At 49.7% G+C, this 26,369-nt stretch overlaps 10 protein-coding genes across 10 annotated transcripts; 7 read left to right on the forward strand and 3 right to left on the reverse strand.

Moving 5' to 3' along the window:
• The first annotated feature begins 362 nt into the window (after positions 1-362).
• On the forward strand, positions 363-3,467 carry BDW47DRAFT_107999 (exocyst subunit SEC10). Its single transcript, XM_024813130.1, has 2 exons — positions 363-2,686; positions 2,752-3,467. Exons 1-2 carry the CDS (start codon positions 509-511, stop codon positions 3,247-3,249), a joined length of 2,676 nt encoding a protein of 891 aa, XP_024670740.1. The 5' UTR covers positions 363-508; the 3' UTR covers positions 3,250-3,467.
• A 1,094-nt stretch (positions 3,468-4,561) lies between these two features.
• BDW47DRAFT_108000 (uncharacterized protein) lies at positions 4,562-5,839 on the forward strand. Its single transcript, XM_024813131.1, has one exon. It carries the CDS (start codon positions 4,892-4,894, stop codon positions 5,690-5,692), a length of 801 nt encoding a protein of 266 aa, XP_024670741.1. The 5' UTR covers positions 4,562-4,891; the 3' UTR covers positions 5,693-5,839.
• An 839-nt stretch (positions 5,840-6,678) lies between these two features.
• On the forward strand, positions 6,679-11,717 carry BDW47DRAFT_108001 (vacuolar protein sorting/targeting protein 10). The gene is made up of 2 exons (XM_024813132.1): positions 6,679-10,665; positions 10,731-11,717. Exons 1-2 carry the CDS (start codon positions 6,848-6,850, stop codon positions 11,374-11,376), a joined length of 4,464 nt encoding a protein of 1,487 aa, XP_024670742.1. The 5' UTR covers positions 6,679-6,847; the 3' UTR covers positions 11,377-11,717.
• A 120-nt stretch (positions 11,718-11,837) lies between these two features.
• On the reverse strand, positions 11,838-12,929 carry BDW47DRAFT_108003 (cytidine deaminase). The gene is made up of 5 exons (XM_024813133.1): positions 12,785-12,929; positions 12,506-12,639; positions 12,340-12,425; positions 12,128-12,209; positions 11,838-12,014 (listed from the first exon to the last, which is right to left on the reverse strand). Exons 1-5 carry the CDS (start codon positions 12,864-12,866, stop codon positions 11,961-11,963), a joined length of 438 nt encoding a protein of 145 aa, XP_024670743.1. The 5' UTR covers positions 12,867-12,929; the 3' UTR covers positions 11,838-11,960.
• A 679-nt stretch (positions 12,930-13,608) lies between these two features.
• amcA (putative mitochondrial ornithine carrier protein AmcA/Ort1) lies at positions 13,609-14,977 on the reverse strand. Its single transcript, XM_024819094.1, has 2 exons — positions 14,683-14,977; positions 13,609-14,626 (listed from the first exon to the last, which is right to left on the reverse strand). The coding sequence occupies exons 1-2, from the start codon at positions 14,791-14,793 to the stop codon at positions 13,754-13,756; spliced, it is 984 nt and encodes a 327-aa protein (XP_024670744.1). The 5' UTR covers positions 14,794-14,977; the 3' UTR covers positions 13,609-13,753.
• Positions 14,978-15,237: 260 nt separating this feature from the next.
• BDW47DRAFT_108006 (CGR1 family protein) lies at positions 15,238-16,257 on the forward strand. The gene is made up of 3 exons (XM_024813134.1): positions 15,238-15,397; positions 15,473-15,618; positions 15,697-16,257. Exons 1-3 carry the CDS (start codon positions 15,340-15,342, stop codon positions 15,835-15,837), a joined length of 345 nt encoding a protein of 114 aa, XP_024670745.1. The 5' UTR covers positions 15,238-15,339; the 3' UTR covers positions 15,838-16,257.
• Positions 16,258-16,317: 60 nt separating this feature from the next.
• Positions 16,318-18,007, forward strand: BDW47DRAFT_108007 (uncharacterized protein). Its single transcript, XM_024813135.1, has 2 exons — positions 16,318-17,098; positions 17,150-18,007. The coding sequence occupies exons 1-2, from the start codon at positions 16,482-16,484 to the stop codon at positions 17,895-17,897; spliced, it is 1,365 nt and encodes a 454-aa protein (XP_024670746.1). The 5' UTR covers positions 16,318-16,481; the 3' UTR covers positions 17,898-18,007.
• Positions 18,008-18,024: 17 nt separating this feature from the next.
• tma22 (putative RNA binding protein Tma22) lies at positions 18,025-18,928 on the reverse strand. The gene is made up of 4 exons (XM_024813136.1): positions 18,801-18,928; positions 18,694-18,713; positions 18,546-18,633; positions 18,025-18,484 (listed from the first exon to the last, which is right to left on the reverse strand). Exons 1-4 carry the CDS (start codon positions 18,862-18,864, stop codon positions 18,066-18,068), a joined length of 591 nt encoding a protein of 196 aa, XP_024670747.1. The 5' UTR covers positions 18,865-18,928; the 3' UTR covers positions 18,025-18,065.
• Positions 18,929-21,169: 2,241 nt separating this feature from the next.
• On the forward strand, positions 21,170-22,191 carry BDW47DRAFT_108015 (uncharacterized protein). Its single transcript, XM_024813137.1, has one exon. It carries the CDS (start codon positions 21,281-21,283, stop codon positions 21,674-21,676), a length of 396 nt encoding a protein of 131 aa, XP_024670748.1. The 5' UTR covers positions 21,170-21,280; the 3' UTR covers positions 21,677-22,191.
• Positions 22,192-22,629: 438 nt separating this feature from the next.
• On the forward strand, positions 22,630-24,998 carry BDW47DRAFT_108016 (protein phosphatase regulator REG1). Its single transcript, XM_024813138.1, has 3 exons — positions 22,630-22,681; positions 22,812-23,596; positions 23,655-24,998. Exons 2-3 carry the CDS (start codon positions 22,992-22,994, stop codon positions 24,676-24,678), a joined length of 1,629 nt encoding a protein of 542 aa, XP_024670749.1. The 5' UTR covers positions 22,630-22,681; positions 22,812-22,991; the 3' UTR covers positions 24,679-24,998.
• The last annotated feature ends 1,371 nt before the right edge of the window (positions 24,999-26,369 follow it).

A 26,369-nucleotide genomic window follows, 5' to 3' on the forward strand; every position in this document is an offset into this window, starting at 1 on the left:
GATCAAATGAGTACTGGCCATTACTCTGGGTAGTTAATGGTCTATGTAACAAGTTACTAATGACGTTAGATATTGCCCCCTGGCATCATGGCACATTGATGTAGTACATGTACTCCGTACAGGGTACAACCAAACAAAACACACGATAGTAATAGAGGTAGTCTCCTGGTAATTAATGCCAATCCGAGTACCTACCTACCTCATGTACCAACTGAACAATATGGATGAGTTGTACCAGATCCTTTTACTCCGTACTCTGTAGTGTTACTGGCACGCCGGGAACGGGCCGGAGCTCACCTGACTTGGAGCTAACACGACTACCTCCAAAGCTATCTGGGCATAATAACTGACCCCCCACTCACGTTCACCTAACCTGCGTCATCTATCAACTTCACGACCATTGACCCGATGCATAAAATCGCAGTCAACACATGGTCAATGCCTATTTGAACCGCAGTTTCCGCGAAACCTCCTCTCATGCTGACACGGGGGCCGGCAAGCCGCAAAGATGCCGGATAATGTGTCCATGTCGGCCCAGTCGAATCCCACGTCCCGTTCCGTTTTCCCACAAGGGCCCAGCTTCACTTTAGATGACTTCTCGGGTCGCGACTTCATTGTCAAAGAATTCATTGAAACGCTCTCAGATACTGCCATTTCCACCCAGCGATCTACACTTGGACCCGCAGGTGGAAGCCAACCCTTCGACCCCAAGCCCCTCATTCGGACCTTCGAGAATGCACAGCGACGACTCGGCGAGCTTTCCGGTGACCTGGAGATCAGAGAAAATGAACTCTCTGCGGCCGTACGCCGGGCAGAGGCGCAACACTCCCAGAACCTCAGTACCCTTGGCAAAAAGTTGAATCAGACCATCGAGTCCTTTCAGCAGCTAGACACGTCACTGAATGGATCGGGATTTTCTTCGAGCGAACTTGGTGGTACAACTGGTAGTATGGCCGTTGAGACAGGTCGCCGGTTGGAGGAGTTGGACCGACAGAGACGCAGGGCGCTTGATGCTCATTACTTGCTTGAATGTTGGGATGGAGTCTGCAACAGGGGCGAGATTACCCTTCTGGAAAATCTGCGGAGATCTGGAACAGGCGAAGCCAAGGTGCGCTCCGCACAGATCGCACGGCAGTTGCTCAGAATCAGCCAAAGACTTGATCCGAAGAGCTGGAACGAGTCAAGCGGAAAATCCGATGCACGGGCCGGGGGTGGGAGCGCTCCTGTAGAGGAGAGCCCGGAAACGGATGGACCAGCCCAACGAAATACACGAGAAATCATCGAAAAGTTCTCGGAAACATTGGAAAAAGACCTCCTGAAACAGTTTGACGAGTTCTACCGCAAGGCGAACTTTGAGGGCATGAAGGACTGTGCGACCGTGCTCCAGGACTTCAATGGGGGCGCCAGTGTGATCGCCCTGTTCGTAAATCAACATCAATTCTTCATTGATCGGAGTCAACTGGTGACCGAAGAAGTGGGCGGTGATCCAGAAGCCTGGGAAAAGCTAGCAGACCCTGATGCTGACCTCCTGAAAGTGGAGCCTAGCCTCCAGTCGTTGGTTGACGAAGTTAAAGTCGTGGTGCAGGAGGAGTCAGCGATCATCAAACGAGCGTTTCCCTTCTATGAACAAGTACTCGGGAAATTTCTGCAGCGCGTATTCCAACAATCCATACAGCAGAGACTTGAAATGGTTCTGGAAAAGGCGAATAGTGTCTCGTCTTTGGCCTTTTTACGATCGCTACAGAGCTCCCGTGGCTACATCGGCGCGTTAGTCGATGATTTGAAAGCACATGGCTTAACGGAGCATCCAGACCCGATATCCTCCCAGACGGCACTCGTCCTTGACCAACAGTTGGAGGACTTGTTTGTCCCGTACTTTGTGGGCTCTTCCTACATAGAACGGGAGAAGAAGATTCTTGAGGAATTATACACATCTCTGCTGTTCAAGTTCACCACCTACCACGCTCGTAGGAAAAAGGCAGCCACGACATTTATGGCATCACTGTCTAAGTCGGGAAGCGAGGTTCTTTCATCTGCGCGGGACGCTTATATCAGCCGACTCGAATCTTCCGAATACTCTCCCACCCACAGAACGATGCTTCTCCAGGTTGCTGGGCTGAATGAGTCTAGCGACCTGGCAAAACCATCGGATATCAAACTCACCGAAGAGGATGGCTTACCTAGTGTGGCTTACGCTAAACGAATGCTCAAATGGCTTGCTGAGGGGGTTGGTAGGGGCTTAGAATTGAGCGTGAGCAGTGAAACACCGAAAGACATGCTCGCGCTGCTGAGTCTTCTCCTGTCCATGATGGGGGAGGGCTACATTGAAGTCTGCCTCGATGCCGCTCTGGATATAGCGACCTCGCAGGAGTCAGGAAAGGCGGAGCCGGACTTTGCATACCTGCCTGCGGTCCGAAGCGCAATTAGCATTGCCAATCTAATGGTCATGTGCATCAACACTCTCCTCATTCCTCTAGCGACTGCTAGTATCACCATTCGCCGAGAGATGGAAAAGAAGACCAACCTGGCAACAGCGCGGATTGAAGATAAAATTAATACCATTGAACAGAAGATCATTGATGCAACACTAACCTGGGCCACCAAGTTGTTGGCAGGTCAAAGAAAAAATGATTTCCGCCTGAAGGAGGGCGATGATGCAGCTTGGTTAGAAAAGTTACAAACACCGGTCAGTCACCATTTCCATTCGTTGACATGCAGGTGCTCTGATCTAATCTCTATCTGGCTTTTTAGACATGTGCTTCGCTGTGTACGTTTTTAGGCCGCGTTCATAACACTGCAGTTACGGCCTTGCCATCCAGTGGCTCAAACCTTAGACAGCTGCTTACCGAGATTGCTTTGGGAACGCGCGGTCTTCTCCTTGAACATTTCAAGCGGTTTGCCGTCAACGGACCGGGTGGTCTGATGGTAACGAAAGACATGACTCAGTATACAGATCTCCTCAAGTCGTGGGACATTGATGAGCAAATCAAGGGTCCTAGTGGCGTATTGGATGTTTTGCTGGAGGTTGGCAGTCTCTTCGTTATCGGCTCTGAAGCATTGCGTGAAAGAGTCCGAGGTAATGGTGCTGGCACTGCAAGCGGGAAAGCTGGCAGTAATACCGGGACTAACAATGGACGCGGTCCAAGGCAGACCGAGGCTGGACTCAGTGCACAAGAGGTCAGAGCCTATGTTTCACGAAGGGAAGATTCCCACACAGCGGAGATGCAAAATGTCCTAAATACTCTGTGATTTTTCTTTGGAGGAAGAATTTGTTCTTTGACCCCTATACTGTCAGGTACTAGGAAAGACCTTTACGCTAGTGTTCTTCATGATCAACCACCACATACAACCTTGTCCATGCCATAGATTGAATCCTGATGCTTTGCTTTGAGCCAAATTTTATCTCCAAGCTTAGCGCCATAACTTAGGTACCTGATAGTAATCGAATCCTTTTGAATGGTCGCGTATTGACGAGGCTCTGTGGTAGCTGCCATTCCTCCCAATACCTACCCAGTGGCTTATGGGCGACTTGTTCGTCATCAAGATAGGTCTACAATTTCTAGAATATAGATCGCACGTTGACTCCATGGTGGAGAATGGCGTCAGGATCGGTATATCACCACGTCTACATGATTCTCACTTTCATCTCCCACCAAGATCTGTTGAGCCGTCTCATCTCCAAGGACCAAATTATGTAGGGCTGACAGCTCAGCATGGGTATATATTAACTGAGCGTGGTCTTGGATAAGTTTCAGCATGGTTATAAATTAGATTATTACCAGGTTCAGTTACGATATAACGATGTAACGTTTCTGCTGAACACCACACGTTACTGTAATTTATTTCTCCAGTACTTCCAGAAGAATGTGAAGACTTCGATGATCTCTGCTGTCTATTGCGAAAAGAATTATAGCAATTATTTGCCTTTGTTCCTTTCTTCTTCTTCCCCATATTCGTCATCTTTTCCCGTTCTGTTCCATTTCATTTCATGTTCATGTTTCCACCCTGTAATTAGGGGTCACTCCGAGATTTTCCCGACAGATTACCTTGGTCCCAGACCGGGGTAAGCTACCAAGCTGATTGCCCTTGTCGGCCAGCCCCATGGTTCGTTGAACGGTTAGGCTATTTCTCCTTAGTTTAATAGATGGGTTGCTCGCTGTTTCGGGCACTATCTATGCACTACTGAAATTGAACAGTCGAACTATCACTTACTATGTAATGGCTTGAGTTAATGCAAGCTCCTCGAGGGCATACTTGGAGCATGCTCGAGACCTTCTCAAACTGAAACAGCGTCATGAAAGTCACCATAATATGTATGAGAGCTCAAATTGTATAGCAAAATGCCTTGGATCGCAATACATGGCTGCCGATCTCCTCTCGAAGCACGAACTGACCTCGTCCCCCCCCCTCCCGAGTGGAACTGGACTGACTATCAACTTATCAAGCCGGAGAGCAGCGGACCAGTGAAGCCAGTCAAATAGTCTGCGTGGCTCTGATCCCCTCCACCAACTCCCGCCCCCTTTTTCCCGACTCGGCACTATTCCTCATTTGTTGTGGAGTCTTTCAATCCAACGAGTCGCTTGCCACAAGCGGCTTTACCCACGCGTATCTTAAAAAACCCGTTGTCCCGGGTTCTCCTGCGCCGGCTACCTTTCAACTTAGGTCGAGCCGCAATGCTTTCGTTCGCCTTCACCAAGAATCCAACAGAAGCGCTTGATTGCAAAGAAGCGAGCGAAGGCCTATCAAAAACACCGCGACCGCTGACTTTGTTCCACCCGTGACAAGGCGCGTGATCGATTGCGGAAAACGCGACAAAGCCCGTCATCGTTGTTTCGAATTTGTTGGTGGAAGCCTTCTTTGTCTTTATATCGCAATCATCGAACGTCCTAATATGGACACAAGTGGTTTCATCCATGACAGATTGAAGTGGTTGGATGAGGACAGAGATCTTGACTTGACTCTGAATAAATACCATGCGCGCAGTTCCAATCCTGTTTTGGGGTCAACCCCCCAAAACAAGCCATCTTTTCGGAGAACACTGTCCCTCAGTTCCGCCAGTATGGGTCGAAGACCGACCTTGAAGTCCCACAGGAAGCTCCCACATTCTAGCCAGTCTGCTGCCGCACAACCGACTTTGACCAACATTGTCAACGGCAACACTGATTCTCGGCCATTGTCCCCCCAAAGCCCGGCTCACCACGCACCTCGGTCTTCAACCTCCAGCATTGAACCAAATGCTCAATACTATCGGGATCCAGAAGCTCGCCGAAAGTTGCGCGTTTCCTTATCGCCGCAGAAGTTCGACGAAGCACTCCGATTCGGGTTTCCGGCCCCGGACAACAAAAGCAATGGTCCTCGAAAGAGTTACGCTTTTGAACAAAATCGGCAGCTTCCAGATTTCGCCGCCCCATCTCTCGATAAGAAGTCGGTCTCCGGCAACACCGACGCGCAGCGGCGGACTTGGGCTTTAATGCCTGATCCTGCTTCTCCAACCCGCGAAATGACTTTGAAAATGACGTTGACAAGACCCGATTTACGGTCAGAGTCACCCACCGCCGCCTCATTCCGAGATAATGATAGCTTAAAGCCTGCGAGTTTGCGCCAGGTGGATACTGCACCCCAAGTTGGTAGTCTAGGCACGAGAGAACCTGGGTTGGTCAAGAAGATATGGCGCAAGGTTCGAAGACAATAAAGCGCTCGATTTTCTCTTGGGACCTCTACATATCACTAGAGTGCCAAAGGATAACTAGGCTAGCAAAATGCCGTTACACGGCATTACTTGCGCCATGTGCCACGATATCATATCACAGGATGCCATTCGAAAAGCCACTCTTATCTCCTCAGTTTGAGACTACTTTGTTTTTGATCCCTCGCATCGTCCTATGTTTTTGGACTCCTTTTTCTTTTCTTCTTTTCTTCTTTTCTTCTTTTCTTCTTTTCTTCTTTTCTTCTTTTCTTCTTTTCTTCTTTTCTTCTTTTCTTCTTTTCTTCTTTTCTTCTTTTTCTTTTTCTTTTTCTTTTTCTTTTTCTTTTTTTTTTTTGGAGTACCTGAACAATTCGATATACCCTCTGGTCTCCCATACCTCTGTGCATTGTCATATAGATGTGTTTGTTATCTCATTGCTTTCATATAACTGTTCTTCAGGAAACAATTCAGGTCATTCGCAAATAAGCGGTTCAAACCTATGCATTCCAAGCCGTCTAAATGCCATCTCGGCTTAGTTTCTGCATAAGAGCCAACCAGCTCCCCTTTCTCTCAATCCTCTACAAGTGGTAAGAAGAGTCTAACCCAATAAGTACTGTAATCCTTCGAGCGAGCCTTTGATGCAATGTACCACGTGCCATGTATGGGCTATCGTGTTTTCATTCGCCCAATAAACTCATGGTCAACGTCTGGGCTGTCCAATTATTTGACGTTTACTCCCTTGTGTTTTTAGCACTGCGTAATATGAGTAGCATTATGATTTGCACTATAAGTATCAATCATCAGTATGATGCTAATGATTTACTTCCATCTACCGGTAAAGTCTAGTATTAGAAATTGTTCATGGCTGCCTAGTTGAAACCATGTAGCGCTGATATCATCAATCTTATCAACACGTGATCATATCGCACCGAGGCGCCACGCAGCTAGTTACCAACATGCGCTTCAGCATATTTGTCGTCAACAACTCAATCCCTTGGTATCATATCATATACTACGATTTGATTCCTTTCTCCATTCCTCTTTGCAATTTTCTTTACTTCTCATTATCAGTCTAGCGCAGCCTTTCTCCACCTGATAACCCAAACGAGAAGGAGGCTAGCTACCAGGCAACCTTCTACCAATGTCCTGTGACTAACTGCCATGATTCCGCGATGGGCTTCCCTAGTGAGCTGCCTCATACTGGCACTTTTGATGCAGATAGGCGCAGCTGCAAAATCGGAAGATGAGCTCAAAATTGAACCAAAAACGCTTCAGCTCGACGAATCACCCGCCGCGCTTTTCTATTTTGAAGGCACCGAAACAGTGCTGACCCACCTCTCCGACGGAGAACTATACCGGTCATTCGATGGAGGGAAAGAATGGGAAGTTGTCGAAACCGAGGGTGTGGCCGTGGGCCCGGTTCTGATGATCCGGCAACATCCTTTCGACAACAAGAAAGCCTACGCCTTGTCGATAAATGGGCGCCACTGGATCACGACTGATCAGGCAAAAACGTGGAAGTCTTTCGAAGTCGCGGATACTCCGGCGTCGTACTTTTCTCCTCTGGTCTTCCACGGCTGGAATTCCAGCAAAGTCATCTTGCAGAGCGACGAATGCGCCGGACGATATTGCATTGTGAGATCGTATTATACAACGGATGATTTCAAATCAGTGCATCTCCTCCGTGAGGGTACTGGTGGGTGTATATGGGCCGCAGGTGATCCCAAATTCTCCGAAAACCCAGAAACACGCCAGGAGATTGAAGATCGCTCTCTTTGCGTCGTCACCGGCTTGAAGATACCACTTCCGCATGCTTACCGTCTTGTATACTCGGACACTTACTTCAAAGATGATGGCGGTACCGAAGTGAAGCTACAAGAAGGACGAACAGTTTCGGGCGTCCAAAGTATTGTAGCAACAGAAAAATTTCTTCTTGCTGCAGCCAAGTCCAAAGGGACCGAGGAACTTGCTTTGTACGTTACGACTGACGCCAACAACTGGCACCGTGCAGAGTTTGACGATCACCGGATTGAAGAAGATGCATATACGGTGCTGGATGGTACCAACCACAGTCTTCAAGTGGACGTCTTGACAAGCAAAACTAGCGAGATGGGCGTTCTATTCACATCCAACGCCAATGGCACCTACTTCACCCGTAACCTTGAGCATACAAATCGCAAAAAAACAAGAGTCGACTTTAAGCGTATCGTTGGTATTGAAGGTATCATGTTGGTAAATACTGTGAAGAACAGTGACGATGTCAGCTCCGGACGTGAAGAGAAGCAGGTCGTTAGTAAAGTTTCTTTTGACGATGGCCGGACTTTCAAGTCATTGAAAGCTGGCAAGGACGACCTCCATCTTCATTCAGTGACCACCACGAAGAATATCGGGCGATTATTTTCAAGCGCAACGGCACCGGGGCTAGTGGCCGGGATAGGAAATACAGGCAGCCATCTTACAGATTTTCTGGATGGCGACTTCTTTATTTCAAATGACGCAGGTGCCACTTGGAAGCTTGCCCTTGAAGGTCCCCACAAATACGAATTCGGCGATCAAGGTGCAATAGTGGTAGCGATCGAGGACGGTGACAAAGTGGACAGTATCCAATTTTCTTTCAATCACGGCAAAGATTGGAAGACGGCAAAGCTCGAGCACAAAATCCGCCCTGTTACTATCACGACTGCTCCCAGCCCGGTCAGTTTGAAATTCATCTTGATTGGTGAATTAGACGGAGGCAAAACCGGGAAGCATGTCATATATACATTCGACCTCAAGGATATCCGTATGCGGAAATGTGAAGAGAAGGATTTTGATACTAAATGGCCGGCTCGATTCAATGCAACGGGCGAATCCAATTGCGTGATGGGTCGCAGGCAATACTTCAAGCGCAGAAAGGCCGATGCTGATTGCTTCGTGGAAGGAAAACCTGAGGAATTCGAGGCATATTTCGAACCATGCAAATGTGCGATCGAAGATTTCGAGTGCGAATACAAACATGATAAGGATGGAGAGGGCTGCATCCTTCCATCGCTATCACCTCCGGCAGGTGAATGCAAGGATTCATCTGACACATACATGGCCCCTTCGGGTTGGAGGCTTATTCCGGGCAACGCTTGCAACCGAGATGGTGGCAAGAATCTCGACGAGGAAATTCAAAGGTCGTGCAACGGGACCGAAAATAAACCGCCATCCGGAGCTGTTGAGCCAAAGAAGAGTCGCTTCGATAAAGCCGTTGCGGCATATGTTTATCTGGAACGCCAGCCGACAAACCGAGGAGATGATGAGGCCATTGTAATGCTTACCACTGATGCCACACTTCACATCTCAGTCGACCACGGTAAGGAGTGGCAACAGCCTGCACGCATCAAAGAGAAGAAAATCATTACAATCGCTTCGCACCCCTACAATAGTGAGGCCGCCTTCTTTCTCACATCCGGGAGTGAGGGATTCTATACTGTCAACCGTGGGCAAAGCTTCGAGGTCTTTGAAGCGCCGATTCCTCCAGTCAAGAATAGCCAGATTCCCACCCTTACATTCCATCCGCAGTACCCTGATCGGCTGATCTGGATTGGAGGGGTGGACTGCCCCTCTATTAACTGCCATTCCGATGCTTATTACAGTGATAATCGTGGCCATGACTGGAAACTTCTTCTTCGCTATGTTAAGAAATGCGAGTTTGGATCTAGAGAGAATGTTGTTGAAAGCATGAATCTCGTATTTTGCGAACAGCATAGGGATGAAAACGCTGCCAACAAGCAGATACGGCTCCTGTCCAGCGACGACTTTTTCACGACTCCGGCAAAGGAAGTTTTCGACCTAGTTTATGATTATGCCACCATGTCCGAATTTATCATAGTGGCTTCTCCCGATCCGAACGACCCGAAATCTTTAGCTGCTAGCGTCAGCGTGGATGGCGAGACTTTCGCAAGGGTAAAGTTTCCCCCGAATGTCCAGGTGCCTGAACAAAAAGCGTACACCGTCCTCGACAGCTCTGGCCATGCCGTTTTCCTACACGTGACAGTGGGTAACGTCGATGGTGGTAGATACGGCTCCATCATCAAGAGCAACAGCAATGGCACCACTTATGTTCTCAGCCTTGCAGCAGTGAGTCAGAGTGATGAAGGCTACGTTGATTTTGAGAAAATACAGGGCATGGAAGGGGTGGCACTTGCAAACATTGTCAGCAATACAGACGCAGTATCAAAGGGTGCCCCGAAAGCGATCAAAACGATGATCACCCACAACGATGGAGCACAGTGGGTGTTGCTGCCCCCTCCCCTGAAAGATGCCCGAGGCAAGCCTTTTGAATGCTCTACAAAGAGTGTAGAAGAGTGTTCTCTCAATCTTCATGGCTACACAGAACGTGAAGATGAGAGGGACACGATGTCCTCAGGCTCCGCAATTGGCCTCATGATGGGCATGGGCAACGTTGGCAGTCAGCTGGCTAGCATAGAAGATGCAGACACATTTCTTACAACCGACGGAGGATTTACATGGAAATTCGTCAAGAAAGGAAAACATATATATGAATTCGGCGACGCCGGCTCCGTCATTGTGATTGTGCCTGAATTCAACACCACCAAGGTTCTATATTATAGTACCGACGAGGGCGACAACTGGGAAGAGTTCGCTTTCTCAGATGAGGACATGTACATTGACGACATCACCACAGTGCCTTCCGATACTTCGAAGGAATTTCTCCTCTGGGGCAGACATACGGATTCCAGCGACCTAGTCACCGTCAACATTGACTTTAGCGGGCTCCGTGACAGACCGTGCTCTCTGGATGAGACTAAAGAAAATGACGATTACTACCTCTGGGAACCGAAGCACCCTTTCCAGGAGGATAACTGCCTCTTTGGTCATGTTGAGCAGTACCATCGCAAGAAGACGTCGGCCCAGTGTTGGAATGGATGGAAAGAACCCCATGTCCACAGTATCGGAAACAATTGCACCTGTACCCGGGCCGATTTTGAATGGTGAGTCGCCTTCCCCTCTTTGATTAACGCAATAGGCAGCAATAGTAACCTTGACCCTTTGCTAGTGATTACAACTACGAGCCCCAGAGTGATGGCAGCTGTGCTCTCGTTCCCGGGCTGCCCATGCCCGATGCAATGGCTATCTGCAAGGAAGACCCGGACAGGATCGAATATTGGGAGCCAACGGGTTACCGACGAATTCCGCAAACGACATGCGTGGACGGTCAAAAGTACGACCAAATAGTGTCCAAACCGTGCCCTAGCAAGGAAGAGGAGTACCGAAAGAAACACGGAATAAGCGGAGCCGGTCTATTCTTCGCAATCGTCATACCAGTCCTCGTTGCGGGCGCAGCCGGCTACTTCGTCTATAGCAAATGGGATGGCAAATTCGGCCAAATCCGCCTTGGCGAGAACACCGGCGCTTCTCAAAGACTGCTATCCCGGGATTCCTTGCTCGTCACTGTCCCAATTGCAGTCATAGCCGGCATTGTGGCCGTCGCACGAGCCATTCCACTGCTCGTCACCAGCCTCTGGCGCAGTGCTAGTGGATATGCGCAGGTCGGACGCGGTAGGTCTCACGGTTACTCAAGGCCATACGCATCCCGAGGCTCCTTCGCAGCCCGACGGGGCGATTATGCCAGCGTTGTCGACGACGAGGACGAGCTTCTCGGCGTCGAGGATGCCTCCGTTGACGAAGATGATGAGCCGTAGTGGATGTATTTGTCAATTTGGCTAGTCTAACCTGACACAATACCTCCTGCGTTGTAACAAGACTATTGAGGCTAATTTACCTGGTTTTCCGCTTCTCAGTTGAGGTGGACATCTGGATTAGTGATTGGGCGTTTGTTTTGTTGCTTGATGGAAAACATTATATTATGATGGAGATGACAGACGATTGGGAAAGCGAGTATACCTGAAGATGTAACAATTATGATGGATCTGAACGATTAGTGTTAGAATGTCCTTTATCTTTTTTCCTCCTTGTCTTATCACCTTGGGCCTATATTGGATACAGCCTCCGACTGCCTGAATGTACTGATTTGTAGACCCCATGGATGTTCAACGGTATCTTTTACAAACCTGTGCATGTCTCAATATAATGCAAACTGTAACACTAACCCAGTTGACTCTTATTTTCTACTCGACGAGCCTACAATGAATACAACACCAAGCCGGAAAAAGCAATGCAATAGACGCATGAAGCTATTTACTAGCTAACGAAGTCCTATGCTTAGACTCAAGCACCCTAGCATCCGGCACTGACTGAAAAGCAAAAGAGTGCCTCCAAAAACAACCTACGAAGAACCACCACCGTCAAGATCATCAGGCCCAAAAGAATTCGGAAGAATCTACAACAACATCAGCATCGAGTCTAACCAATCCACCACCAATCGAAATCAACGCAGGGGCATAAGAGTTTCGACTGATATAAGCAAGCAAACGATTCGCAGGGTCTAAATACCTCGCCCATAGTAGTAACAGTGTAGTTACCGTCCTTGTCATACATGTATATGGGAAAAGAGGGGGTCGCAAATTCCCTCATGCTGTTGGACATGCATTAGCGTTGCCGATTTATGCGAGAGGTCCCGAATGGGATGAAGTGCTCAGCCATATCTAAGATACGACTCGCACTCGACTAATGTAAGAGAAGACATAGATAGAACTAGAACTCACTATTGTCGACACATGCCACACGGGGACGCGGGAGGCGAGATGTCAGTAGCGACGGCGATGGCTTTGAAATTTTGGTGGCCGGCGACCTGGATTTGTTAACAGTGGACGAGTGGAAAGCATTTGGGTTTATGATAAGCAGGTTTTGAATTGATGGTGAAAAACGTACTACTGCAGTGCCAAACGCGACTCTCTCCGCACATGTTCCGACAGGGAATGAGGCATTTTCGACGTTGGCGCCTTGGATGAATTCACCAGAGTGGGTGAGGAGACATGCGCCGACGCGGAACTTGGAGTAGGGGCCTGTTATTATATTTAGTAGATTTAATGAGAGAGAGTATATATTTATATATGTATCTTCATACAAGGGATTCTGCATGAAACACCTCTTATTGGGCACTCATGACGTGCATCCTATATCTGTCTTGGGAAAACCGCTCGGACTTACAGTATGCAGAGGCCTTGGCAGCGATGGCCTTGGTGGACAGGGTCTCCAGCTCTTGGGCGGAGAGGGTGGATGAGGAAGCCATGTTTGGTAGGGAAATAAGGCAATCAGATGAGTATTTGGAGAATCAGGTGGTGCAGAAAGAAAGAAGAAAGAATAGATGAGAAAGAACAACTACTTGGCCAAGTCCGCTTAATGTCGGTGATATCCGTTGCGGTTGATAAGCCACAGGGAACGGCACGACCTCGGTTTAACATCATTTACCCTGTCGTTTCATAAATGGATTCGTAGGAAAGATTATAAGGGAAGTGATATTTGGACAATGAAGTTGGGCTTTAACTCCATGTATTCCATGAAATACAGGCGGGAAAATAAGATACTGTCGTTGTGCGTACAGCCTGCGATTGTTAAGCCCACAGACATGACGCCCAAATCTATATGATGCCTGTATATTGATTGCACGTCAACCCCTCTTTTATGGGTTTCAGATGTAGTAAAGTATTAGATCCTTGAACTGCAAATTCTCCAAGTGAAGGCTCAAAGACATCCGTCTGGTCCCTTATGAACATTGTCAACAAAGATCATGATTTTATTGTTCAGTCAATCACCAACACTGATCTTCAGCGTCATCTATCTATATAAATCCCCACTATTCAACCAGGTCTATAGACAACTTTTATAATTCTGCGCCCAATGCCCGACTGATGAACGTGTTCAAAAAAAGAAAAAAAAAGAAAAAAAATAAAGAAGAATATGAGATCTCGATCTAAACAACAAAAATATAGGTATCACTCGAAAAAAGAAAAGAAACTCGAGACTGTAAAAAAAGGTGAGTAAACATGAAAAGAAAAAGAGAAAAGGAAAAAGATAGACAGGGAGAGAGAGAGAAGGAGAAAGGAAAGTTAAAGAAACAAAGCAGGAAGGGAGGAAAAGAGAAAGACCAGAAAGCAAAAACAGAACTAGGTAAAAGTGTCATCCAAAATAATTCCGTAACCCTTCATAAACAGTGAAAATGAACGCTGAGCTCGGTGCCGAGCGTGCGCAAGTGATGCCGCAACCTCGATAGAGAGCTCTAAATCCTTGCTGCTTCCACAAGGTTTTCCCGGCATTCCAGAAAGTCAGTCGCTGGCCATTGACTGCCGCGATGTCCTCTGTTTGAATCCGGGACTTGATCGTGTCGGCAGGATAGAACAGGAAGTTATAGCTGATACCCGCAGCTGCCCCCGCAATCATTTGCTGATGGATGGGCAGTGACGCTGAATTGTGGTCGGCAGTGCCAACCGCCGACTTTTGTTGATTGTATGTTCGAAATAATCCCGACACACCTTCATAACCGCCAAACCAGGCGGCGCCGCCCCCAGTTTCCCGGATCAAAGTTCCGAACTGGCCCCGCCAGAACCCAAGAATGCCATCCTGGCGAAAGATCGCTACCGCATGTGCCACGGGCCCCGCTGGCGACTTTCCAGAGCTATCCAGAGACACTTGGATCCTGCACTTGATGAGCTCGATCGGGGTCAGAGCAAGCGAAGTAATGGACCCGGAGGCGGCGCCACTCAGCAATAGAGCGGAGTAGGGTAGAGTGTCGTCAGAGGAGTAATAGGTGGATTTCAAGATATCCTGAATCAGGCGATAGCTCCAGAAAAGGCAGCTGTTCTCGACTGCAGCCCCAGTTAGGGGAGCACTGATGCCCCGGTAGAGGCTCTTGAAGCCATCCGCATGAACGGACTGACGGAAACAATCCAATGGTCCCGTGTATCGAAGAGGAAGGTGATCCGGCTGTGACTGAAGACGGACCTTCACCGTGTCAAAAGGGTATTCGATGATTTTGCCCGCGGACCCGGCCGCCTGCGAAGTTGTTAGTACTATCCAAGTGACGTCGTAAACCGTAGAAAGGCACTTACCGAACCGAAGACAACATCCTTGAAAGCCTCGAACCCCTGGTTGGGGGGTAATGTAGGTAGTTCTATCGACATTTCATTGTTGACGCCTGTCGCATGATCTGCAGCCGCCATGGAGGAAATGAGATTGTGTGGCCAAGAGTACAAGATATGGAGATCTAAAGAAGGAAAGAGCACAGCGAAGGGGTGGTTTTAACGAGTGACCATTGTATGGTGCCGCGAAGGGTTGAGAGAGGGATTTAAAAGGATTAGGAGGGGGGGGTGGTGTGTTGGAATCAACGAGGGGTTTTCAGCATCGGGAGTCCGGTACACGGACGAGTCGGACTCACCCTAAGACAGCATCGCTTGAACCAGCCCAATGGGATGATGGAAGGGATACTAGTAACTGGTAAGGAAGTGAGTGGGGAAGAAAGACGGTGGGGTGGATTGTTTCGTGGCGGTTACTGCGATAATTTCCAGCCAGGAACCGGTCAGACCAAGAGTCATAAAAGGCGAATGGATCGGGGTTGAACTTCTGCCGAGATCCGGTTATCTGATCGGTCTAAGATAACTTTTTCCTCAAGTCGACCAAGGGGAAAATTCTCATCATTTCTCATCAGAACTCTTCGGATCTTCTTCTTTCCCTCCCTCTCTCCCCGTTGAATTGATTCGAGTCTGACAATGTCGTCCGCGGGTTCTGCTCCTTCCGGTGCCACCGCTACAGGCATGCGGAAAAATGGTATGGATTTGGCAAATTTAAAACCCCACTTTTTCCTGGTCTCCCATGCTAATACCTCTTTTCTCGGACCCGCAGGTAAAAACTGGCATGTCACCAAAAAGGCTTTCCGCCCAACTAGCGGCCTGACTTCGTATGCGAAAAGACAAGAAACACGGAAACAGCAAGATGCCATCAAGGAGCATGAAAAGGAACTGAGGGACGAAAAGGAAGCGGAGCGACAGGTCAGAGGAGACCCGTCACATTGCCTACATGAGGACAGCAAGGGACTTTTGTCCCTCTTTTACTGACTTACCTTACAGGCGCATATTCAGAGAATCAAGGATCGTCGAGCGGCGAAGGAAGAAAAAGAACGCTACGACAAGATGGCCGAGAAAATGCACCACAAGCGGGTGGAGCGATTGAAGCGCAGAGAAAAGCGCAACAAGCTGCTCAACTCCTGATGATGGCCTGACAATTTCTAATAAGAGTATGAGGCTTTAATCTAGTACTGCTGTTACGACCGATCTATGTTGGCATGTATGGTTTTCCCCTTGTTTTCTTCCCTAACGCGTCTTTCTTTCCCAGGTTTATGTTCAATATACACTATGCGGTTTCGTTTGGTTTAAATTGTAAATAACTACTACACGGCAAAATTTCGGTGGGCAACTGCTAGTGGAAGAGAATACCATATAGCGAGCTAGGAGTTGGCTTTCAATTTGCAAGAGTTTCAGGGTGGTGGATTGCATGCACGCACAGATATCCTATTAGACAAAACCAGAGACCAGGCACGGGATATTTCATTTTAGGCATTCGTTCCGAATCTGTTGGTCATCGTGACCTGGCGGACTCTTCTTCCAAGGCGTGTTGATCCTTGCAAGAATGAGGGATGGTGAGGGTGGGCTCCGAGGCGCCGATCGGCCTTGGCGCCTTGTAATATCACGCTCAACCGTCCTTTCCCTTCGTCCAGCATCGTCCCTTGTCGATGTAATTCTCCTATTCCACCTGTTCCACCTGGGTGGCCTGTCTCAGGATCAAAATTGCGATTATTCAAGCTAAATCCCGCCTATACCCTTCCTAGACGGGGAGATGTTCGGAGACCGTAAAGATGGTGTTCCCGGCCCAGCAGCTCTCCGCCACCTCGTCGCTGATCCATGGGCCTCCTCCCGCCGGTAGCCAGAAGACCGCATCATCCGGCCCCGGTACGACAGTCACCTCTGAGTTCCAACCGCCTATCGATAGACCTGCGGGTAACCCTGCTCCACAAAGCACCGGAGAGCATCGCGCTCTGTTCCATAATACTCATAGACCTCAACACCCTCGTGAGAAACAGCAGAGTCGGTATGTTCTCGATACAGTCTCCTTAGATCCGCATAGGCTCCGACCGCGACACAAGCATAAACACAGCAAATCCCGGGACGGCTTTCTACCACGGAGAATGAATCAATTCGCGTCGAGCGCAGGCGCGAGAGGGCTACTGCCGACGTGGTCCGGTGGACGGGAGAAGGACACCGAAGCCGACAATGCTCTGCTTCGGCCGATCACCCGTGAAACAACTCGGTCGGGCTGGGGATCGGACTCCACGGCGTTTGGTACTGGCAGCAGGAACAACAGCTTATTCGATGAGATCGACAATGGTCGTCACATTGCTTCAGTCAAGCGACAGGACATACAATCAATGGGGGACTTGGAGCAGGTGAGAGATCGGCGGAAACAAGGCGAAGAGTAAGAATTTGTCTCTTGAGTTGTTAGGATTGCGCTGACGACGAATGGTAGATACCTACGGTCTGCTTTATCGCTGATTGGGACCCTTGCGACTGATATCACCCGCCGGTTGGACTATACGTACTACAACTTGCTCGAGAAAATCGCGGCGTTGAATGCAACCGTCGCTTCATTCCAAGAGCTGTCCAATTCTACGTCGACTCTATTCGATGACTTTGAAAGAGAAACGACCAGTCTGGAACATGAGATCCGCAGGCAGTTTGGGGAGCTGAATGAGTTCCAGCCGCAGATACAAAGGATAGAGTCGTTGGAGGAGCGCATGCGAGTCGGTCGGGTCAAGGCCGAGGCCCTCAACGCTAAGCTCGAAGAGATGCGGGACGAAGTACATCGCTGGGAAGAGAAAGAGGTAGAATGGCAGACGCGAGTCTCGAAACGCCTTCGCATCATCTGGGGGCTTGTCCTATCAGGTGTGCTCGCGTTCATGATAGCATGTATCATTCAGATCTGGCCGACTGCGGTGTCCCAGGGGACCGACATGTCGCCGCTGGCAGAGGTGCTAACTAATCATTCCACGCCTTCACTCTGGCACGGGCAGCGGCAAAATATTGCGAAGCCTGTATTGTCCGGCGAGGACTCCAGGCAGGAAAGTGATTATTTGTCTCTCTACCCAACCCGTCTTGCATCGCACCAGAGTAGTCACCAAGCTAGTGTGTCAAACAAGGCTGCCTCATCGACCGATTCAGACCGGAGTGCGGAGACAATCGACTCCAGCTTCTCGAGAGTCCTTGACGAACTCTGATAAAGATTGTGACAGGACTCATTTTCTGCATCCTACGTTGGCATGCGGAGCGTGCTGGTCCCCTCCGCAAGTTTTGTCACATCCCCTGTTTTGTTTGGCTTTACAAGCGTTTCTATAAATTTCTGCAAATAGTCATAGCATAATACCCAGCGTCAAGCGATCGAGTGCCTATTGTGGCGCACTGCTTTTCTTCTTCTTATCCTCGATGAGTTCGATATTCGCCTCGGGGATCTCCTTCCCGTAAACCTCCAGAAGCCACTCCTTCACATCCTCGCTCACATCTCCCTGCACCGTAATTTCCTCGGTCCCAGCAGACGACTTCGTAACCGAAGACCCGGTAGCGAATTTCTTCCCAAGCTCCTTGGCGACCTTTTTGTTCTCCAGACCGTAGACCTCTAACCCGGTGATAACGCTGACGTGTTTGCGCTTGTTCCGCTCGACGCGCTTGATCTGGACCTTGGAGGCCGCCTTGCGCTCCGCGTCGCGCGCGTCCGCCAGAGCAGCCTTGGCCTCCTTCTTCGCCGCATCCTTCGCAGCCCGTTCCTGGACAGAGACTTTCAGGGTCGATAGGTTGGAGCTAAGAGCCTCTACACCGACGAAATTCATTAGTTGATTCTGAACTAGAGCTCAGGAGAAAATGTATCAAACCTTCAGAGTATAGATGCTCATACAGATCAGGATGGTTACTCTTCAACCACTCCTCGCATTTTTTCGCCTTGCCGCCGAACTCGCAGTACTGAACCATGTGTCAGCGGGGGGATATACACGGATCCGTAGTCCCCAGACGAGTTCATACCTCAGGCGGTAAACTGCACACTGTCGTGATACCAATAGTTAGACTCACTCATAAAAGCCACAGCCCATATCTGGAATTAGAAACGCAAGGCGGTTGACCGAACTCACCACCGCAATATACAACATGTCTGGCCTGGGGCTCGGCCGGGCCCGACTGGGCTACTTCGGACATGGTAGTGAATGTATTTGATGCAAGCTTCTGGTTGAAAAGCTTGGTGTCGCGGTCTTGAGAAGCGGGTAAATTGAATTCACATCCCACGTCGGATGGGCTATCGATAGGTCCGACGCGCGGGGTTAGGAGCTACCGCCTATAAAGGGCTAACCGGGTTGGGTTAGACTGTTATATGAGGCAGGTGGGCTCTTTGTATACCATCATTATCTGTATTTTCATCTTGCTTAACTAAACTAAGAGATCGGTAGTTGATTAACTTCCTTGATCAATGGCAGGTATTTAATTGTCAGACCGGTCGGATTGTGTTGCGACATACGGATACAGCCATCCTCCATGACGAAGGATGACCTTGATGGCAGTGGTATGTCTCCCACTATTGGATTGTTATCATAAGGAAATAAGATGACCGATGGGGTTGATAAGTCGTGCCGTCATGGTTCGCGAACACCCAGTCTGTCACGGTGTATGTCTTAGCTGGACAGGCTAACGGATTTGCAGCAGCAGCAGAAGACTCCTGAACGGACTCTATGGAGCACGTATTTTTCGAGCGCAAACTGATATACAGGCTGCCACCGGTACTAAGAGCAGGATTGTTCAGGAAATCCTGTTGGTTTCAAGACTTGTTCAATGCACAAAGCCCTGCTCAATAATTTTTATCTGTAAGCTTGAGCGGTTGTTTCCATGTCGGGGTAGCTCCGGGATACTACTACTACTACTACTACCACCACCACCACCACCACCACCACCACTGATAACCAGGATGACTACCATCTGACCGCATTCAAGCTAGAAGAGGGCAACAAATGGCAGTGTCCTTGCCATGTCTACGCGATTTTGATGGCTTTCGCCATGTATCAGCTTATCACAGAGCACTAGCATGTTACATCGCTAGTATGCGAGCTGCTGGGAGCTTATCTTTGAAACTGATTGCACTCCTAGCATGGATACACCCGCTAGGAAACAGATAGCAAGAGCTACTCAAAATGAGATCCCCACAGACTAAAAGCAAAGAGGAAAGAGGGGGCAATCCCCAGCGATCTCCTTGCATCTTTGGCGCCTGATCAAAGCGGAGGGCGTGCGGAGTCTCCAGACATACTCCTTCCAGAGCTGATCCGTTCCCCTGTGTATTTCCCATTTGCGGGATCGCCCGGGGATGTGTACTACAGTGGCTGAATTAGACCTCCTACCCCTCTGGACGAGATTATCTATTTCCTGGTTCTGATTTGGCATCCTGCACGTCGGGGACTTTTATGCTCCACAGCTTTCGGTCATCGCGTAATCGTACTTTGGGATGAAACAGCTTGCTCGATTGATTAGAAGTGGAGTCTTTGATGTAGTGGTAGATAGGGACAGCCACTTCCAAAGACCAGCTCGAATGAGCAGGGCAGAATGGCATAAGAACCACTTCTTGAACCAGATAGGGCGAGGCCATTATCAGTCCCACCAGCCATGCCATACCTCAGAGTATGGCACCTCGTATTCTCCCACCTAGACAAAGACGAAGAAGAGAGGCATCAAACCCATAGAACATACGTTACACACTCCACACCGTCCGCGTTATGTGGACCGAGCTCGACTACCGTGGAGACATCTGACTGGCGGGTGCCTCTCGAGAGACTTTCCCCGACATCCGGGATCAGATATTGAGGCGCTTCCCCTCCCCTCACCAGTGCAGGCTACGTAGGGTTGGTGTGACGTCTGGGTTGGATTGGGCCGGACTGGACGGAAGGCTTGATAAGATCTTCTCTTATTTTTGAAAAGGAAATATAATATGTGTGGTCAGTCTCGTTGTCATTGTTGTGTTACACGGCGGGGGATAACTCTAACCATGAGAGTTGCGAATTGAGTTATGCTTTGAGAGGGGAATCTATCCAGACAGAGTAATTCTCAGAGATGATTATCAGGATGCAAGCTCGAGTCCCGAGCGTTGACGCGTTAACTAGTTCCGCAGAGATTTTCTCAGCGACTAAGTTTCGAGCAGGGTTGTATACCTACTAGTATAGCGCCCACGACCCCTACCCAACGGCCCACCCTGTTTTGGATATCAAACTAAAGCAGGCAGCCCTCCCGCTGCCTGATCGCATTTCTATCGGCGGGCCCCGGGCCGAAAGCAGGGTTTTTGCTCCCTTCTTCCATGCCAGTCAATCTATTTCCGAAAAGTATTGATTCACTAATGAGACCGAGTAGGAGGCTAGGAGCACGGGCCGCTATAAATAGGCCGTGCTCTGGAGGTCTGTAGACGATCAGTGATCAGCCCCTGGCTTGTGGATGTTGGTGAGCAGGGGCTGGTTCGACGGTTGCACTTGGTAGGGATTGTTTTGTTGATCGTAATGAGTATACACTTTTGGTCTCAGAGGTATACTCCTACTGGTCTGGAGCTTGGATTTAGTATTTGGATTAGGAATATGGGCTAGCAATGTGGCTCAGAACCTGGCCGCAGGGAATTGAGTTACGCCAAAGTATCGCCTGTCTTAAACAATGTACGCATATGTGGATCATGGACATGGTCCAGGTAACCTCAGAACCTGCTAGGGCCTTAACACCTCCTACTATAGCTACTCTCACCTCGGCATTTTTTGCTCACCTGTTGACCGTGTTGACCTACGAAACCCGATCGCCAGCCCACAAAGCAACTCACCCAGGAAGCGTGCAACAACCAACACTGCACGGGCCCCAAGAGAAAACCCAGAGAAACCCACCTCGCCAATCAGCACATGCATGGTGTGATAAGAGGCTGGCAGGACTCCTGCTTTGCCCCTCGTGCACGGGCGTACCTGTGGACACCGGAAGTCTCTTTTCCTGGGCTTGTTGATCGCGGACGGGTCCAGAACAACTCTATGGGCGCAGGCAGAGCTTTTCATGACCAAGGAAAAGGCGAGAGGAGCTACCCCTCTTGGGAAATGGAACGGATGCCAATGAGCCCTGCTGGGGGTTGCGTGGGATTTGTGACCTCTGACGTGCAGAGTCGACCGAGGGAATTAGTCATGGAAACAGCCATCTTGATGGGATATTCTCCACTTGGGCTTGGGTTGTTACGATGTCTGGATTATTACGTTTTTGTAGGTACGGGATAGATAGATAGATAGATCGCTGGTCGTTGGGGGGTGGTTGCGGACGGCGGACTCGTGGAGATAGAAGACTCACCTGGGGAGACTTTAGAGAGGGATATTGCCCATATTCGAATCCGTAGTAATCGCTGATATAGCCATCGATTGGTGGTGCGACTCGTACATGATATCGGATGATTCATGAGAGATAGAACGGATGGCGGGTCCACCAGTCAGCTCACGGCTGGTTGCAACGATCGTGGTTCGTGATAAGAGCAGCCAATAGGTAGAAATGGTCAGGCCAGGAGGCGATACAGGCATGTCAACGCCCGTGCATGCATTAGTGGTGGTGGAGTCAAAGACAGGATGGTCGAGATAGTCGAGTGGAAGATAGGCTTGGGTGAGTCAGCCACGATTCCGGGTTGTTCCGATTGTACTTTCTGCCCTGTACTGCTTGTATTGGTATTAATCATCGATACTATATAGCAGTAACAAATGTATAGAATCGGAGGAATGGCGGTATTGGTGGCGGTTATCAAAGTAGAATCAAAAATGATGAAATTCTAGGCTGGTCTGGAGTCCCCAGATTCGAAACTAACAGTCTTTTTGGTGGCAACGGTTCAACTCTCCACTGACCCTTTCACTTGGCTCAATCTTTTCCCTATTTTTTCTCTCTCTTGGTCTTTGTTTATTAAGTCCCTCATTTCTTTTCTTTTCTCCGTCTCTGGTCGCTTGTGTCTCCGCCTGCTACCAAGGTTGAGCAACCCCAGGTATTTCCATCTCGTCCCTTCTTTCCATATCCCTCTATATCATTGCCTCCCTTCCCCAGTCTATCTCCCCATTACGTCCCCCATCCTTCTCTCCCTATATCCTTCTCCTCTTGTCTGATGTTGACGTCAGTTCTCTTCCGCCGCACAGTCATGACAATTGTCATGATATACCCCATCTCCCTTGCTCGTTAAGCTCGCCACGATATCCTCCTCTTCGAGTCCGTTCCATATCCACCAATTCACGCGACTACCCTACTCCATGTCCTTCGGTCCTCGGTAAACAACCCAGAGTGATTGATACTCAGACAAAATGGCGGCGATCCTGCCTTCCTCGCCGGAGAGGCAGTATTCCTTCTCTTCCGACTCCCTACCTATCGACCGGTATTTCTTGGACAGTCCCGACATGACCGAGTCCAAATCTCCGGTTCATAACTACCCTTCCAGGGACTGTCCGAGTCCCGTCAACTCGTCGGCTCCCTCTTCCATCCCATCCTCGCCCGATTTCAACCCTACCTCCATCGACAACGCCCCTCCTAGTCCCGCCACTCTGAGCACCGTTTCGCTCAGTACGAACTACACCGAGGACTCGGACGACGAAGAGATCCTGTTACCCGCCTACGAGGGTTATCCGGTCACAAAAAAGGTATCGGACATCCCGAACGAAGTTTCGGAATTGCCACGGGTACGTGCGTCGGGCTCTGCCGCCGACGATAGCTCCATCGAGGAGGAGCCATCGAGGCACGTCGACTATCTCTCTCACGAGTGGGAGGAGGGTGATATCTGGGCCTCGTGGCGTTACGTTGTTGCACGCAGAAATGTATACGACAATGGGGCCCGTTTGGAGAATGCGTCCTGGAGAACGTGGGCCAAAATCCACTTGAAACGGGGCACCGTGTCACCCGAGGCACTCAATTGGTGAGCTCTATCTAATTCTCTCCTATCCGGCGGGGTTCTAACCTGGATTGCAATATAGGTTGAAGGACTGCGACGTAACATGGCTGTATGGCCCTCTCAAAACGTGCGGGCGCCGCAAATCCGCGTCCAACCCCTCTCTCTCGTCAAGCCATCTCACCACCCCTACATTATGCCAGGACCGGAAACCGATCCTGAAGAAACGAACGGCTTCGGAAACAATCTTACAACGTTCCTTGTCCCAGCATACGCTTCTCCAGCATGCGGGCGCCATCCTAAAAGCACAAGAAGCAGAGCAAACCCGCACCCGCTCATCCTTCCGAGCACTGGAACTCGACCGGATGCTGCCACGGCCGGCGGACGGTCGCCAGGCAGTCTCACCCAACGGCACCCCCATCAATACAATGTCCAGTGGGGGCGCATCGCCGAATGAACGGCGCCACATCCACTTCAACAACGAAGTTGTGCAGTGTATCGCAGTCGAGAGCGAAGACGGGGATGACGATGAGGAAGTGGGCGGTGACTGGCCGACGGCCTGGGACGACGATTCTTTACTGGACCGTGATTTTGTCACCATGAAACAAATGTTTTCTACTCCCTCCGACAGGAGCGCGTCTGCCAGTAATGCTGGCGGCGAGAATCGGACCATCGCGCCTCTTCCGTCCACCATCCTCAAGTACCGCGGAGATACCCCGGAACCTCCGGCAGGGTCCTTCATGCATCGCTGGTCCGGCTATTTATCCGCCTCTGTCTCTTCTTCTGCCGTCTCTTCTTCTGCCGAAACGACACGACAGTCGTTTCCGTCCGCGAACTTTTTGTTGGACGACGGTGATTATGATCCGGATTACTTCCACCATCCTGATCCACATGCCTTCGACTCGGGCGATCGACCTCGCCCCTGGTTTGTCAATAGAAAGGACGACGAAGAGCTCGACCGAGACATGGACTTCGCATCATCCGGGCTCTTGTGGTCAGACGACGAGAGAGATTCCAGCAATAGCGGCATCTTGGACCGTGTCGTCGATACCGTCAACACCGCTCGCGACATTGCTCATGTCATCTGGAATGTTGGCTGGCGGCGATGACCTAGACATTCATGATAGGTGCGGCGGTGATTACTTTATTATTAAAAGGATATGGCGTTTCTTCCTTCCGCGTGATGTTTTCAGGGAGCATAAACAGGCGATATTTGATAATTGTGGAGTTTGACTTTCGAGCGCATTGTGGGCTACCAGGAAGCCATCAGGATTTGGGACCCAACAGTCTTTGTTTGCATACGTTGTCCCTTCGACTCACTGGTGTTGCCTTTGATTTTTACGATAAGAATGAGCAGCAGCGCTGTTCTCATTCGTACTTGTTACGAGATAACGATTAATTAATACAGAACGATATCGATGCTAGCCTACTTGATTGAATTGCAAGGATCCTCAATAGCTGTAATCTTAATGCACCATTGTCTACAACATCATGCATCCCATCGAAGAAGGCATTGATAGCTGTCTTAAGACTCATTTAGAACACCCGATTCAAAATATACCCGTACATCAAGTCTGCCCTACAGACAGATCAACATATACAGTTTGTACATATGAACATCCACGTCCTCCAGCGTAGTATACACAACCCTACGCCGGGAACACTACGATTCGTGGGAAGACAATCCTCTCCCCAACATTCAACCAGCCTGTCCATAGAACGCCAAACATACCATATGGTATTTGGCCTTTGACTTGAGACCATCAACCGTACCTCCGCTGACGCGTATAAAGGGGGTGTATTTGTCGTCTTGGTATAACTGCCAGGATATAAATGATGCTGGATATTTCAAACCAACACTCGAAAAGTCTAGCTGGAAGAATGGGGGGATATATTTCTATGTCTATATACGTGTCATCCTCAGTAATCCAGAACTAATCGTCACGAATCCAAATAGACAGTCTAGACGATGGCTAATCCCTCATAACATCCTCGCTCGAATCCTGAAACGTCTCGGGGAAGAACCCCGGCGGCGGCCATATATCAGCGATAGAAGAAGGATGGACCAACGGTTCGGAGCCCACCAGGCGGTCTGGGTCGTGACAGAACGCTTGGAACGTGCTGTCGTCTAGGAAGCCGAAATCTTTTAATCCTGCTTCGCGGCTTGTGGCCCATTCTGTGGTGTCGAGGTAGGCGAGGTCTGAGAAGATGGCGTCTATGTCGCTGCTGCTGTTTGGGGCTGGGGGGAGTCCTTCTGTGGGATTCGGGATTCTGGTATCTTTGGAGGAGGAGGTTGGGAGGTCGGCGGGGGCGGGGGTTCCGGTGGGTATTGCGTTTGAGACGGAGGAGTCTGGGGTGGGGGGTTGTGGGTGCGAGGTGGGAGGGGGCCTTTTGGGACTCCCGCGCTTCTCGGCTAGGGTACTTCTGCGAGATCCGTCTACTTGGGGTTGGAGTGAGATGTCCAGCATAGATGGGTCGGCGGTATCCGCTGGTGCGTCTTTGGGCGTCATGTATTGCCCATCTACTGGGATACTGATGCCGAGGACGGATGGCGGGTAAGCCGTTTCTGATGGCCTCGTCTGTGGACGGGGATGCATCGCTGTTTCATCGTCCAGGGGCTGCTGCCTGGCTCTTGGGATAGCCATGGCGTCCGGAGCGAACATGGTTGTGGGTGCAGTGTATGTAGGTCGGATTGTGGTCGCGTCGAAGCCTCGGGTAGGGGATGCAGACTCATGCATCTCGTTTGATTGAAACCAATCCTCGATATTGGTTGCGAGTGAGCGATACACCGACCAGGTGG

This window comes from Aspergillus candidus (assembly GCF_002847045.1).
Source record: "Aspergillus candidus strain CBS 102.13 unplaced genomic scaffold BDW47scaffold_32, whole genome shotgun sequence".
Lineage (NCBI taxonomy): Eukaryota > Fungi > Ascomycota > Eurotiomycetes > Eurotiales > Aspergillaceae > Aspergillus > Aspergillus candidus.

Bases quoted from the DNA above. Each gene is read 5' to 3' on its own strand.
- BDW47DRAFT_108003 (XM_024813133.1), bottom strand. From the start codon at position 12,866: ATGGCTTCCTCATCCACCCTCTCCGCCCAAGAGCTGGAGACCCTGTCC. The intron at 12,640-12,784 runs GTAAGTCCGAGC...ATATAATAACAG, and splicing joins TGCCAAGGCCTCTGCATACT to GCCCCTACTCCAAGTTCCGC. The intron at 12,015-12,127 runs GTATTTAGACCC...ATGTTGTTGTAG, and splicing joins CTGTTACTACTATGGGCGAG to ATTCTTCCGAATTCTTTTGG.
- amcA (XM_024819094.1), bottom strand. From the start codon at position 14,793: ATGGCGGCTGCAGATCATGCGACAGGCGTCAACAATGAAATGTCGATA. The intron at 14,627-14,682 runs GTAAGTGCCTTT...ACAACTTCGCAG, and splicing joins AGGATGTTGTCTTCGGTTCG to GCGGCCGGGTCCGCGGGCAA.
- BDW47DRAFT_108000 (XM_024813131.1), top strand. From the start codon at position 4,892: ATGGACACAAGTGGTTTCATCCATGACAGATTGAAGTGGTTGGATGAG.
- BDW47DRAFT_108001 (XM_024813132.1), top strand. From the start codon at position 6,848: ATGATTCCGCGATGGGCTTCCCTAGTGAGCTGCCTCATACTGGCACTT. The intron at 10,666-10,730 runs GTGAGTCGCCTT...ACCCTTTGCTAG, and splicing joins ACCCGGGCCGATTTTGAATG to TGATTACAACTACGAGCCCC.
- BDW47DRAFT_108007 (XM_024813135.1), top strand. From the start codon at position 16,482: ATGGTGTTCCCGGCCCAGCAGCTCTCCGCCACCTCGTCGCTGATCCAT. The intron at 17,099-17,149 runs GTAAGAATTTGT...GACGAATGGTAG, and splicing joins CGGCGGAAACAAGGCGAAGA to ATACCTACGGTCTGCTTTAT.
- BDW47DRAFT_108016 (XM_024813138.1), top strand. From the start codon at position 22,992: ATGGCGGCGATCCTGCCTTCCTCGCCGGAGAGGCAGTATTCCTTCTCT. The intron at 23,597-23,654 runs GTGAGCTCTATC...ATTGCAATATAG, and splicing joins TCACCCGAGGCACTCAATTG to GTTGAAGGACTGCGACGTAA.
- tma22 (XM_024813136.1), bottom strand. From the start codon at position 18,864: ATGTCCGAAGTAGCCCAGTCGGGCCCGGCCGAGCCCCAGGCCAGACAT. The intron at 18,634-18,693 runs GTATGAACTCGT...CACATGGTTCAG, and splicing joins TGTGCAGTTTACCGCCTGAG to TACTGCGAGTTCGGCGGCAA. The intron at 18,485-18,545 runs GTTTGATACATT...TCGTCGGTGTAG, and splicing joins TGAGCATCTATACTCTGAAG to AGGCTCTTAGCTCCAACCTA.
- BDW47DRAFT_108015 (XM_024813137.1), top strand. From the start codon at position 21,281: ATGTGGCTCAGAACCTGGCCGCAGGGAATTGAGTTACGCCAAAGTATC.
- BDW47DRAFT_108006 (XM_024813134.1), top strand. From the start codon at position 15,340: ATGTCGTCCGCGGGTTCTGCTCCTTCCGGTGCCACCGCTACAGGCATG. The intron at 15,398-15,472 runs GTATGGATTTGG...TCGGACCCGCAG, and splicing joins TACAGGCATGCGGAAAAATG to GTAAAAACTGGCATGTCACC. The intron at 15,619-15,696 runs GTCAGAGGAGAC...CTTACCTTACAG, and splicing joins AAAAGGAAGCGGAGCGACAG to GCGCATATTCAGAGAATCAA.
- BDW47DRAFT_107999 (XM_024813130.1), top strand. From the start codon at position 509: ATGCCGGATAATGTGTCCATGTCGGCCCAGTCGAATCCCACGTCCCGT. The intron at 2,687-2,751 runs GTCAGTCACCAT...CTGGCTTTTTAG, and splicing joins TAGAAAAGTTACAAACACCG to ACATGTGCTTCGCTGTGTAC.